The sequence below is a fragment of the Atractosteus spatula genome, chromosome 22, assembly GCF_055471065.1.
Source record: "Atractosteus spatula isolate fAtrSpa1 chromosome 22, fAtrSpa1.hap1, whole genome shotgun sequence".
NCBI lineage: Eukaryota > Metazoa > Chordata > Actinopteri > Semionotiformes > Lepisosteidae > Atractosteus > Atractosteus spatula.
The window spans coordinates 4858809-4871467 of NC_142727.1; the positions used below are offsets into that span (position 1 = coordinate 4858809).

The 12659-nt window shown below is 47.5% G+C and overlaps 2 protein-coding genes and 1 non-coding gene across 4 annotated transcripts; 1 reads left to right on the top strand and 2 right to left on the bottom strand.

Annotated features, from left to right (window-relative positions):
* Nucleotides 1-89: 89 nt before the first annotated feature.
* On the bottom strand, nucleotides 90-7274 carry pih1d2 (PIH1 domain containing 2). Its single transcript, XM_088939982.1, has 6 exons — nucleotides 7218-7274; nucleotides 4112-4301; nucleotides 2864-2987; nucleotides 1746-1979; nucleotides 478-761; nucleotides 90-224 (listed from the first exon to the last, which is right to left on the bottom strand). Exons 2-6 carry the CDS (start codon nucleotides 4292-4294, stop codon nucleotides 90-92), a joined length of 960 nt encoding a protein of 319 aa, XP_088796108.1. The 5' UTR covers nucleotides 4295-4301; nucleotides 7218-7274.
* trnag-ccc (transfer RNA glycine (anticodon CCC)) lies at nucleotides 2386-2456 on the bottom strand. Its single transcript has one exon. It is a non-coding gene; the product is annotated as a tRNA-Gly (tRNA).
* Nucleotides 5168-11008, top strand: nkapd1 (NKAP domain containing 1). Of its 2 annotated transcripts, XM_088939983.1 has the most exons (6): nucleotides 5168-5265; nucleotides 6352-6428; nucleotides 7251-7354; nucleotides 8311-8457; nucleotides 8771-8824; nucleotides 9280-11008. In XM_088939983.1, exons 2-6 carry the CDS (start codon nucleotides 6360-6362, stop codon nucleotides 9707-9709), a joined length of 804 nt encoding a protein of 267 aa, XP_088796109.1. In that variant the 5' UTR covers nucleotides 5168-5265; nucleotides 6352-6359; the 3' UTR covers nucleotides 9710-11008. The 2 variants fall into 2 exon arrangements, with proteins under 2 accessions (XP_088796109.1, XP_088796110.1); XM_088939984.1 differs by lacking the exons at nucleotides 5168-5265; nucleotides 6352-6428 and adding an exon at nucleotides 7051-7114.
* Nucleotides 11009-12659: the final 1651 nt, after the last annotated feature.

The window sequence follows — 12659 nt, forward strand, 5'->3', positions numbered from 1 at the left end:
AGTGAAGATTTTTGCGGCTTTAGTTCAGCACCAAAAACAAAGTGATACCAATGTGCTTCTTGGAAGTCTTACGCACAAAAATGTACAGTTCATAGTATAGGCATAGTCACAGACAGTACACGGGTCTTCTTGCTGAAAGTGGCACTGGCTGCCTCCTCGTTCACTGTCTCGGGCAGGTCCAGCTGGAGACGGTACAGATCTTCCACTTCGATCAGCACGTCATCCTGAAACAAAAACTGAAGAGTCATGACGTAGAACAAACTGCTTACAGCTGCTATTGTTCTGATCTGAAACTCATACCTAAGCTTACAAATAGGTAATTATTGTTGTGTAATAGAATACCAATAGTAATGTGCTGGTTTGAAGAGTTGCACAAGCAAGTTACCAGAACTGAGTGTGACCAGCACTCCCATAACAGGTCACTGCTGCTGTGAACTTAGTGGTGTAGAGGAATGGGGGGGGACCGGTGCCACGTGCCTGGGAGATACTCAGTTTGCACTTGGAGATGGAGCTGATCCCAGGCAAGTCCACAGTCAGCTGGATAGCGTGGGGTCTCCCTTCGCTGTCTTTGAGGACCGCAAGCTTATAGCAGGGCTCCTGAGGCTGTGCTACTGTCGTCGTACTTGAGAGCACCTGGATCAGACCACCTTTCGCTGGATTTGTGACTTCCCGAGGGAACAGCTGGCTGCACCCCCTCTCTTCTTCCTTCTCTTTGTTCTGCTGCAGTGCACAGATCTGCTGGAGCAGGGAGCCCCCTTCTTCTGGAAAGAAAGGACAGTCTTCTCCATAGTCTGAACGTGAACTTCGTTTGAGTGCCTTACATCCTACATTATAACTTGACTGGCGTCCTGTTAATCTAAGGCAGCAGTTCGGCACCAGTGTGGCATATAAGGGTCTCACTCAACAGTAGGGCCCCAAGGGCTTTTTATGTACACCTAAATATGTACTAAATTTTTCTGTAAGGCAATGTTTTTTACAGCAATTTATAAGTAGAAAAGTAGGACTCGCTCTCAGATCACTGCCTTGAATTTGCTACTAATCAGCTAAATATAAACAAAATTTGTCAAAAATCCTTTTTGTTTGTGAAGGCCAGTCCTTGCCAGAGAACACCCAAGAACAGTTTTTGGAATTAAAATCTGACGGCATCTTCAGTCAGTTAACTTGGATGCAACACCGGATTTTCTGTGCTTTCGATGACCAGAAATAAGCACCACAACAGACTCGATGTGGAAAGTGACTTGCATGGTGCTCTTTCTTCTACAGAGCTGAGAATTTCAAAACCCGGGACAAATATGCAGCATCAGAGCTCACACTGATAATGTTTGAGACAAGCTCTTAAATACACCGAAGTTCAAATGTGAATTTGGATCATACGACCTTCAATCTGTCAAGTAGCAATTGAAATCAAAACATTTAAAAAAAATGTTTAAATACAATTTTAGCCTGTACACCAAGGGGGGACTGTGAACCACTGTCCTAAGGTGGCCGGAGGAGGAGTGTTAAAATGAGCTTGTTTTCCCTTGATCATCATTCTAGCTCGAGATAATTCTAAAAGCCTTGTATGGTGTGATGAACAGAGACAATGTATTTAAGTTGGAGCTGTCTACTGTGTATATATTATGTATACCAATGTGAGCTGCTGTTCTGGGGTGGGGCTTATGTACGTCTGTGTATTTTTAGTGGTTTCCAGCCAGACTACCCAGCACTAAACCCAGCTGGGCTGCTCCTGGGATGTGGAGGGTTACCTGGAGCGCTGTGGGCTGAGGCATTGAGAGGCGTGGCCAGGCGGTCTCTCATCCTCTGGGTGCGGCCCTTGATGCTGGCGCTGGTGAGAGTGTATCGGGGTGAGAGGCGCAGCCCGTGGTTCTGCTCGGTGTACAACAAGGCCAGGCGGAGCAGCTGGTCCCTCTCTTCACTGTCGCCCTCTGCTCTCCGCAGCGTCTCGGGACTGAACGCCACATCGATCACACTGTACACCTCTTTAAGGGATAAAAAACACACAGGTCCATCCATCCATTTTCGAACCACTTTATCCAATACAGTGTTGTTGAGGGGCCAGAACCTATCCCAAGTAAGCAACAGACACAAGGCAGGGTAATAACATCATCACTTTATTAACCCTTTACAATTTCTTGCATTAGGAATGATCTTTTCGCAGACCCCAGCTTGCTCTCCATGAGACACACAGGGAGAGAAGCTTGGGGTCAGAGTGCAGGGTCAGCTATTGTACAGCGCCCCTGGAGCAGCTGGGGTTAAGGGCCTTGCTCAGGGGCCCAACGGAGTAGGATTCCTCTGCCGGCTGCGGGATTTGAACCGGCAACCTTCCAGCCACAGGCGCAGATCCTGAGCCACAGCGCCACCGCTCCGCCAAAAGCGTCGTTTTTATGCGCCAGCCGGGAATCGAACCCGGGTCGCAAGAATGGGAATCTTGCATGATACCACTACACCACTGGCGTAGACTCTGTTCAGGATGCTGGTTCTTTGAAGGGCAAACACAAACACACCGGGGCTGATTTTCCCAAAAGACAATTAACCCACTGGTATCTTTCTGGGCTGTGGGAGGAAACTGGAGCACCTCGAGGATACCCCCATGTGAACATGGGGAGAACATACAGACTCCACACACACAGCACCCCAGGTCTGGAATGGAAACAAAGGCCCCAGTGCTGTAAAGCAGCAATGCTGACCACTGAGCCGCAACACGCAGGCCGTTTCTCTTCAAATGCACTTTCAACTAGGATTTACTCATTTGCAAACATGGTGGGTTTTTTTTCCTTCTGGAATTGAATTGCGAAGCGGCGCGTGCTGAGGTGACTCAGACGGCAAGGAGGGGGGGCCCTGGTGACCAGGGGAGGGGCGGTACCTTTGCCTTCAGCTCCAGTCGCGAGCTTGCTGGCGCACAGAGGGACGGGGCTTGAGTGAGACTCCGGAGCTGGGACCCGCTTCCAGCTGCACACGTTGATATAGAGCACGCCCTCCTCTGGCTCCTGCAGGACACGGCACAGCTTTGAAACAGGAGAAGCCCCGATTCTGTTCCGCATGCACTCGCCAAAAAATGAGGAATGCAATGACCAGCCTGAATCCTGCTTATGAGGTTTGAGCTGCTGCTTGCTGAGGCCTCGCACTTCATTGGTATGGCTCTGTAATGTTACACCTCGTGGTTGATGATTAAATCATCTCTTTTCTCGCCTCTTCCTCACTTTGATCCCCTGGTACATCAGACAGCAAACTGCAATTGGAGCTCTGGGGTTGTACAGTGTTTAAACTGCATGCCTATTATGTAAGGCGATTTCCACCTACTGGGGTGTAAAAAAAGTCTGTACAAGTACTGCAGTGCGCAGACAGGAGTGAGACAGGGGGAGTGTGTACTGGTATCGCAGTGCACAGGGAGAGTGTACCAGTATCACAGTGCGCAGACAGGAGTGAGACGGGGGAGAGTTTGTAGTGGTATCGCAGTGCACGGACAGGAGTGAGACAGGGGGAGTGTGTACTGGTATCGCAGTGCACAGACAGGAGTGAGACAGGGGGAGTGTGTACTGGTATCGCAGTGCACAGACAGGAGTGAAACGGGGAGTGTGTACCAGTATCTCAGTGCGCAGACAGGAGTGAGACAGGGAGTGTGTACCAGTATCACAGTGTGCAGACAGGAGTGAGACGGGAGTGTGTACCAGTATCACAGTGTGCAGACAGGAGTGAGATGGGGGGAGAGTGTACCAGTATCTCAGTGCGCGGACAGGGGGAGAGTGTACTGGTATCTCAGTGCATGGACAGGAGTGAGACGGGGAGTGTGTACCAGTATCGCAGTGCACGGACAGGAGTGAGACGGGGGAGAGTGTACCAGTATCTCAGTGCGCGGACAGGAGTGAGACAGAGGGAGTGTGTACCGGTATCTCAGTGCGCAGACAGGAGTGAGACGGGGGGAGTGTGTACCGGTATAGCAGTGTACAGACAGGAGTGAGACAGGGGGAGTGTAGCTGTATCGCAGTGCGCAGACAGGAGTGAGACGGGGGAGAGTGTACCAGTATCTCAGTGCGCAGACAGGAGTGAGACAGGGGGAGTGTGTACCAGTATCTCAGTGCGCAGACAGGAGTGAGACAGGGGGAGTGTGTACCAGTATCGCAGTGCGCAGACAGGAGTGAGCCTGAGGGGTGCTGTAGTAATCAGCCCCGTCCTTCAGCTGCTGCTGGATGAACCTGCGGTAGCCCTCGGGACTGCTCTCTGACAGGTCGTCCAGCAGGGACCAGAGCTGGCTGACCTGTTGCAGCACGGCCTGCTGGGAGCAAGGAGCCGCCATGTCGTGCCTGTGGGGGAAACGGACACAGGTGACCATTCTTCTTCTAGAGCGATTTGGTACTGGGCAGACATACAATTTTTGTCCCTTGAAATGGGGGGATTATGGATAAAAAGGGCTGTGATTCCTATATGGTTCACCCAATACAGACGTAAATACCCTCGAATTAAAGCTGACATTCTGCACTTTAACCTCATAGTCATTGTTTCATTTCAAATCCAACGTGCTGGAGTACAGAGCCAAAACAACAATAATTGTGTCACTGTCTTTGGACTGCACTGGAAATATATTTAGGCATGGAAATATTCCGACTGATATGAATTGTGTCTTAGACAGTGGCTCCTTTGCAGCACATTTAATTATATTTTATGAAGACCTATAACTCCGGATTTCTAATTAACTTCGATTATATATTGCCTATAATTATTAGGCTACTTAAAAACAGAAAAGAAACAATAACAGTGAAAATAAAACTGCCGCAAGTCAATCACATTAATGTAATTTTTTTCTATATAAACCCACATTTGTCCCGATCTGAAATGCTGCCTACCTTGGTGTGCGATATTTGGGTGAGATTTTCAAATCTTCCCACAACCTCCTGTCTATTCCTTTCTGTTGTAGCTTCTCGGTAACTATAGAAACGCAGTCCATCAATCCGTGTGGGAGCTCAGGCTGGAAATATTGGTTCCCACCTCGATTTACACTCTTCTGTCATGCAGTCTCTTTCAATGGCGAAATGGATGTATCCGCTTACATTATTCTCAGTTTACTCATCCGACGTACGGCAGTGTGCTACCGTGTTTAATTGTTCTTAACTGCTATCTTATATCAATATATTTTATTAGCGAGGAAAACAGGATGGGACGTTTAAGCAATGACAACAACGTCCGGTGAAACAACAGACAAGCGGAGGAAGTCAGTGGGATGAAATAACATGATTTGTTTTAAGGACAAAGAATTACTGTAACAAAAAGGTAAGATTTTAACATCCTATTAACAAAATCAATTTATATCCACTATGTTGGAATTTTAGTGGTATTCACCCTTCAGTCAACTGAAGCTGGCAGGCGGTATTAACACGAAAATGGAACTCGGTACAATTTCCGCATTTAAAAGAGAAAGACACGAATGAAAAGTTTGGGAATTTGCGATAACGGGGCCCTTCTTTTTCGTTTTACCAAACTGCTCCTGCTGAGCCTAAAAAGTGCCTGAAAAAGCTTTTTCAGGAGGTCGTCACACACGTGAAAAATGCTGTCTCTTTGTTACTAAATTGTGTGGTAGCTCTTTCGCCTGCATGTCTCAATACGGGAATAAAGTCAACAGTTCCCTGTGCTTTTCCAGGAGCGAGCAGGGAATCTTCCCGAGAATCAAAATGCTGTATTCATGAAGCATATTGTTTACCACATTATACCAATGGGCTATAGACTTGTGTTTTGCTGTAAGAGTAAAAAAATGAACGTCTTCAGAACCAGAGTCATGGGGGTTTGTGAGTATAGAAGGGTTTTGGGGTACCTTAAGCACTGCCAGTGCAGTTGGGCTGAGCCTTTCTGCCACGCTGAAGAGTTGTCGCTTTGAATAGGGACTTTTAAAGATTTTTCCAGCGTAGAGACATTTCAATAAACTCACAACAGTCCTCTTTGCGACCATCTTTAGAATATTCCTGGTTAGGCTAGGTGTCAGTTGTCCAACAGATTCACGTTCAGCACATGTAACAGCAAATCTTGGAAATTTCACATGATAATCAGCTTCTGAGGTCTTGTGTGTGATGTCTGTTGTTCCAGCATGATGCTTGAAAACCATTGCAGGTTGGTGGACCTGTATGAGCTCAGGTACTCAGCAGACGCCTGAATGTTTTGTGTTTTGAAAGTGGGCTCTCAGAAGATGCTAATTTGTGAAAACCTGGGGCATGAAACTGAACTGTAACGACTGTACACTTTATTACAAAGCATTTGGGGTGCAAATTCAAAGTCCAGGCTCCTTGATTAAGAAATTTCTATCTTCTTGCATGTTAGCAAAAGACGTTGCCCTCGCTAAGTGTATTTGCATTTTTGTCTGTATAGGTTTTATCATGTCTCGTGTTCCTATGGGAAAGGTGCTTCTCCGAAATGTCATCCGTCACACAGATGCTCATAATAAGGTAAGCAGGAGTTCATCATTCACTTTAGAGATGTCAGTTAACCAGGATAGCATGGATTTGTACGTAAATGTGGAAACCGGAGCACCACAGAACACCCACCCAGACGGCACCCCAATCCAGAATCGTCATCATCGCCAGCAGCCATATCACCCTGCAACTCACAACTGGCAGCCCCACTGAAGCTAAGCAGGTGTGAGCCTGGTCAGTACCTGGATTGGAGACTCCCTGGGAAAAACTAAGGTCGCTGCTGGAAGAGGTGTTAGTGGGGCCAGTAGGGGGCGCTCACCCTGCGGTCTGTGTGGGTCCTAATGCCCCAGTATAGTGATGGGGACACTATACTGTAAACAGGCACTGTCCTTCGGATGAGACGTAAAACCGAGGTCCTGACTCTCTGTGGTCATTAAAAATCCCAGGGTGTTTCTCGAAGAGAGTAGGGGTGTAACCCCGGCGTCCTGGCCAAATTTCCCATTGGCCCCCATCAATCATGGCCTCCTAATAATCCCCATCTCTGAACTGGCTTCATTACTCTGCTCTCCTCCCCACTAATAGCTGATGTGTGGTGAGCGTTCTGGCGCACTATGGCTGCTGTCGCATCATCCAGGTGGGGCTGCACACTGGTGGTGGTGGAGGGGATCCCCATTACCTGTAAAGCACTTTGAGTGGAGTGTCCAAAGCGCTATATAAGTGTAAGCAATTATTATTAATTATTATAAGATGCAGAAATGTCAGCTGCCAGATCCTGTCAGGCTGTGGTGCTGGTGATCAGGGTGTGCCGAGCTGTAACCACACCTGCGTTTGTCTCCTTCTTTCCTGGTGCGGCAGATCCAGGAGGAGTCGGAGATGTGGAAGATGAGGGAGAAGGAGCGCCAGACACTGGGTGATCATGCCAGATGGCATCGACGAAAGCTGGATCATGACTTGGGCAGGTTTGCATCCTCCTAAATAAGAGCTCTGTACAGCAGGCTGTGGTGTTCAATACTGTTCTTAATCGTTTCTAGAAAGACAACCCTGCAGTATTATATAAGTTAAATGGAACCTAAAGTATTGTACTATAAATGGGGATGGGGTGTATAAAAAAGGAGCTGTCAAATTAAAATCCAAAAATCATGTCCTGAAAACAAAGCAAATTCTAATATCAACAATAATAACAACCCTGGTTTCAAGGGAATACCCAGCATTACCAGCATGTGTGTTCTTAGCATCTCCAACACAGCTTGGTAATAGATTAAAAACTAGGGGGGACTTTAATAAGACAAATATTTATGTTATAATAGCTACACAAGCAAACGGCACATGGTGTTCATGGCTGTATACAGCTATTTACAATACAGTGAGCTACCAGAGACCTGCCTTCAACCTGCATAGAAAATATAGAATTGCTTCTTTATATTCAAGACACAAAACAACTTAAAAAGGCAAAATCCTATTTAGCATTCTATTTAACAAGTTCTGCCCAAGACTACATTACTGGGCTTAAAGAGATGCTAAATGAATGAGAGTTTTTTAAAACACTAACCAATGAGAGAGGCTTTTAGCCTATCGATTCTACAAATAGGGATCAGTAATAATTCTACCTTCATGAAGATTTGAACAATGCATGGGGAGCTTTTCTTGAGAACTTCACATGTTTGTTGTGGACTGATTGATTTCTAAAAGTGTCCAGTGCCCTGGACAGGAGGTCCACAGCTATCAGCACAGGCCAGGTTGTGTCGCTCCAAATCACTGACTCTAAATTTCTGCTTAGGGTGCAGGATCTGGGTCTGGTTCCAGCTTTTCTGTTCCAGTTCCTGTTTTGAGACCCCTGCACGATTCCGGATCCTTTGAAACTGGACGTGCAGAGCTGCGAGGATCAACGGTAATTTTGTGCTGTTTGGTGTGTCAGGGGCCGCATGCGTTGTGACGGCTTCGACGAGGAGGAGCTTGCCGGGGACGGGGGGGCGGCGACGGCGCAGAGCTCAGAGGGAGACGTCCGCGAGGCCCGACACTGGACCAAGAAGCTGTACGAGTTTGAGGCCGGCGACCCCGACAGGTTGGTGTCTGGCCAGTCATCCGCGTTAAAACAGCTGACACTGACATGCAAAACAAGGCGCATTGAGACGGCCGATTCTCCTGATGCACAAACAAGTTCTTACTAGCTGCAGCATCTTGCGATGTAAATGGCATCCCTCATATTATTTGGGGTAACTGTTACCACTCTGACTAGTTCCTAGTCGGATCTAGTGTTCATGGAATCCAGCTGTGTCTCTTATAGGTACATCTACTGTACGTACAGGTTTGTGCAATTGCCCGTTTCCTAGCGCTGTGCTCAGTGATGTTGAACAACGCGATGCTGTCTGTTCCAGGTGGGGCCACAGTGGCTTTAAGGAGCTCTACCCCGAAGAGTTTGAGACAGACAGGTAAGAAACCCCACAATTTTGTGCTGTGCAGCAGACTCATCCCCTTCAGGGTTTACCTGTAAAATGTACCCAGTCTGTTACACTGCACGCTCTTAGCGGGATCTGGTTTTATGGTCCTTTTTTGCAGCAACAAGTGTCTGTGCCTTTTATTTTAACAAAGCACCAGTATTATATAGACTATATGTCATGGCACATACACAACTGTCTCGTGAATGTAAAAGCAGTGGAGAATTCTTGCAGCGTTTCCCTGTTTTACAGTATAGCTGGGGCTAAAAATAGCGAAATGGCAGGGGAGTTGAGAGGGTGTGACCCCACTCCTGTAATATTATCGAAATCCAGTATCTGCAGGAAGACTTCAGCTGGCCCTCCAAGGACACATCTGCTCCCCAGTCGGTCAAGATCGGTCTGTCAGTTGAGAGAAAAGACACTGACTTTGTCGCCCCCGTCTCTCCCAGTGACCAGCAGTGCAGCGATGGCGAGAACATCCACCGCCGAGAGAAGGCGCCCAGGTCGGCGAGCCCCGAGTCGGGCCCGCGCAAGCGCTCCAAGAAGACACTGAAGAAGAAGACGAAGAAGAAGGCCAAAAAGAGGAAGAAGGCGGAGGAGCCGGGCAAGCGCAGGAAGAAGAGCAGCAAGGAGAAGCGGAGGAAGAGGAGGAAGGAGAAGGGCCCGGGCGGCAGGAAGGACTCCCGCAGCAGCAGCAGCAGCAGCAGCAGCAGCAGCAGCTCGGAGGACGAGGAGACGGAAGGGGCCCCCCGCGGCCGCAGGAAGAGACCCCACGAGGCCCGGGCGGAGAGCGAGCACGAGGAGGAGCTGCGCAGGAAGAGGAGGAGGAATTGGAAGGTGGCGGACGAGGAGAAGTCGGAGGACAGCTCTGAGGACTGAGCAGCGGAGGGCCTCCGACACGCAGCCCCTTGCTCTCAGTCCGGATCTCCTCTCGCTCTCGCCCCCTCGGAAGAGCTGAGCAAACGGCTAGGCTCTGCTGTCCCTGCCGCACAATCAGGAAGAACAAAGTGCCGGGTGCAAGCACCACAGAGACCTTGTTTTTGTGACACTTTTCAGCTCTGGAGTTTTTAAAAAGTGTGGGAACAAAAGGACAGGTGTATACTCAGCATTATGGCCAGTGCTTGTGCTGTTTGGCACAGTGTCCATTCAACTAGGCAGAAGCCATTCAGGGATTTTTTTGTTTCAGTCCAGGTGTTCTCTGTCTGAGGCCTTGTCCTTGTCCGTGTCCTGGTTCTGGGCCCTGGTTCAGCTGGCATGTGGCTCGCTGGTGCAGCTGCCTCTCACAATAATGACAGTGTTTTTGTACAGCCTTGCAATCGGCACGTCTTTATAATTACTGTTGTTGTGTTGTTATTTCCAAAGCCCCCTACTGTTTTAAGTGAGTCGAGATGGTGGAACGGCTGCCGATGCGAGGACCCAAGCAGGGGCGTGTGTCACCTCCCTCGCTTCACTTGGGGGGGGGGGTGCTGTGTACGTGTGCCCCAGCTTTCACATCCCACCTGTGTGGGCAATAATGGGTTTGCCACTAAGCATGGTGAATTTCTGTAGTGTCCTCTTGGAGCTTGTGGACATGTCGGTTGGCAAGTATAAATGTTCCCCACAGAGTTTTCCTGCACAAGTGGAGCCAATTCCCAGGGGTCCCCCACTGCTTCCCAGCAGGCAGCATCATTTCATTGCAGTCTTCCCATAATGCATCCTGACAGGGCTCGAGACAAGTGCTTTAACTTTGTGTTGGCATAGGTCTACAGGTGGCTTTGATTTTTGTGTGTTTTGTATTGCCGTCACCACTTTGTGAAAGTGTTTGACACGATGTGCTGTCATGCTGTGCTCTCAGGTGACAAGACCATCATGTTCCAGCTGTTCTCGGGGATCCCCCCCACCCCACCCCACCTGTTACCATTCCAGAGAGTCCAGAGAGAGAGATTGCTTTTCCTTTGGGCTGACACTGACATGGCGTAATGGAAAACTTGGCACCCCCCCCCCGTATGCAGAGTGCGATTGACATGAGAGGACAGAGAGGGGTTCGGTCTGACCCAGGTCTGTGAATAGTGACCTGCAGGAACCATTATTCAGGTGTTTCAGGTCCTCAACACTGTTTCAACCTGACGGTCAGTGGTGTGTGTTGTGTGACTGTCCATATCTTCTTTTAATTGATTTCTAATTACACAATTTTGTCTAGAACTATTGTCTGTAGTGTGGTGAATGTTATCGTCTGAATCTTTTAACAAACTTTTGTATAGCCTACAGTCCTCAATTCCCTTTTTACCCTCTGTTTCTGGCTGTCTGTGTCACAGTCTTTAGCGCTGAAGAGTTTTATTTTTATTTTTTTCATATTCAGCTTTTGCCTTGTTCTGGCCTTTTGAGCGTCACAGGGTTTCACGCTGACATTGCAGGCTCTGCACAGCTGCTCCCACCACAGACGCTCCTTGGTTTCTGCAAAAGAGAACTCTAATCTCCCAAACATTGTGTTGGACAATGAGTGGGTTGACCTTTTCCATGTTGGCCTGAAGTTTCAACTCTGGCTGCATGCTTAGTAGAGGTTGCAACACTATGGTTCCAACTACTTTGCCATTAAACTTCAACTGCGTTGTCCATTCATAGAGTAAGAGTACACCAGTATCCAGGCTCAATTCCAATCACAGTGGCATTATGTGCAATCTGTATATCTCTCACAAATAAGTCGATTTTTTAACGATATGAGTGTTATAACAAACTGAGACTGAATATTTTACAATGTCTTCAAAGCAATTGTGGAGTTTATGTTGCCACCTTGAATGTATCATTCTGTTTTTGCAGCAGCTGCCCTGGGCAATCTGTAAGCTTTCCTTCATCTGGAGTTCGTGTTGTGTCTCAATGTTCTGGTGCTTTTAACCAACAGGCTGCACCTTCCTTCTTTCACGTGGTAAATCATGTTAAACTAAAATCTCAGAGTTGGGCGGATTGACCTCAGGGAACTACTGCAAATCGCCCTTTTTCTGAGCATGGGGCTCATGGACGTATCGACTATGTATTTGAAAGATCTTGAATTTCTACAATATTTCTTATTATACAAATCAGGAGCAAAGATAACGACAACAATATTGCAAGATTAAGTAATTCTGCTGATTTTAAAAATAAACCTGCAAAACATTCTATAAGAGGGCAGCAGGTTGAGACAAAATGGCAGCTTTTGTGAACCACATTCCTCATACAGCGGTGGGGAGTGGCATTCTGCCCTCAATCATCCTTCCAGCTGTTGGAAGGCCATTAGTCAGGTGACAGCTTAAAACCTAGGAAGCAGAGGTCTGTGTCAGTGAGATGTACAGTCTGTACGACAGAAAGCAGATTCTCAGTGCTAGACAATCACCTCTTGGAGCAGGAGCAACTAACAACAGGAGAAAGAAAATGAGTGAATTGGAGTTAGTTTTTGGATGTGCTTTTTGTGAAGTCTTTTTAACCTAGTAAGTAGCTTAGCTGCCTAAGTTAGGGAATGGAAAAAGTTTAGTTAGCAGCTGAAAACGGAACTAGTTTTATATGTTTTGCTTATCTCACACATTGTAAAGGGCACTTACAGTATGTCTGCTTTTTGTGTCTTGTTTGCCCAGCTGTCCAGGAAAACAGTAAAAAAGATCCTTAAGATCCTTTTAAGAAAAAGGTAGATAGACAGGCCCAGAAATAAAGACACATATGACAAATGTAAGGTATACACCAAGTGCTCTTTACAATGTGAGGGGAAACCAATCTTGGTTCCTTGCTCAGTTAATTGAACTTCTTCCAGTCTCTAACATAGCAGGCAGGTAGGCTGCATCCAGCTTAAAGACTCAGAAGGCACTTCCAAAAGTTATTCCAA

What these genes read in the sequence shown, in the direction of transcription:
- pih1d2 (XM_088939982.1), bottom strand. Translation starts at nt 4,294, where the DNA reads ATGGCGGCTCCTTGCTCCCAGCAGGCCGTGCTGCAACAGGTCAGCCAG. An exon ending in GTCTGCGCACTGCGATACTG is followed by an intron (nt 2,988 to 4,111) that starts GTACACACTCCC and finishes CGTGTCCTGCAG; the next exon opens with GAGCCAGAGGAGGGCGTGCT. An exon ending in GACTGGAGCTGAAGGCAAAG is followed by an intron (nt 1,980 to 2,863) that starts GTACCGCCCCTC and finishes TATCCCTTAAAG; the next exon opens with AGGTGTACAGTGTGATCGAT.
- nkapd1 (XM_088939983.1), top strand. Translation starts at nt 6,360, where the DNA reads ATGTCTCGTGTTCCTATGGGAAAGGTGCTTCTCCGAAATGTCATCCGT. An exon ending in ACACAGATGCTCATAATAAG is followed by an intron (nt 6,429 to 7,250) that starts GTAAGCAGGAGT and finishes CTGGTGCGGCAG; the next exon opens with ATCCAGGAGGAGTCGGAGAT. An exon ending in GAAGAGTTTGAGACAGACAG is followed by an intron (nt 8,825 to 9,279) that starts GTAAGAAACCCC and finishes CGTCTCTCCCAG; the next exon opens with TGACCAGCAGTGCAGCGATG.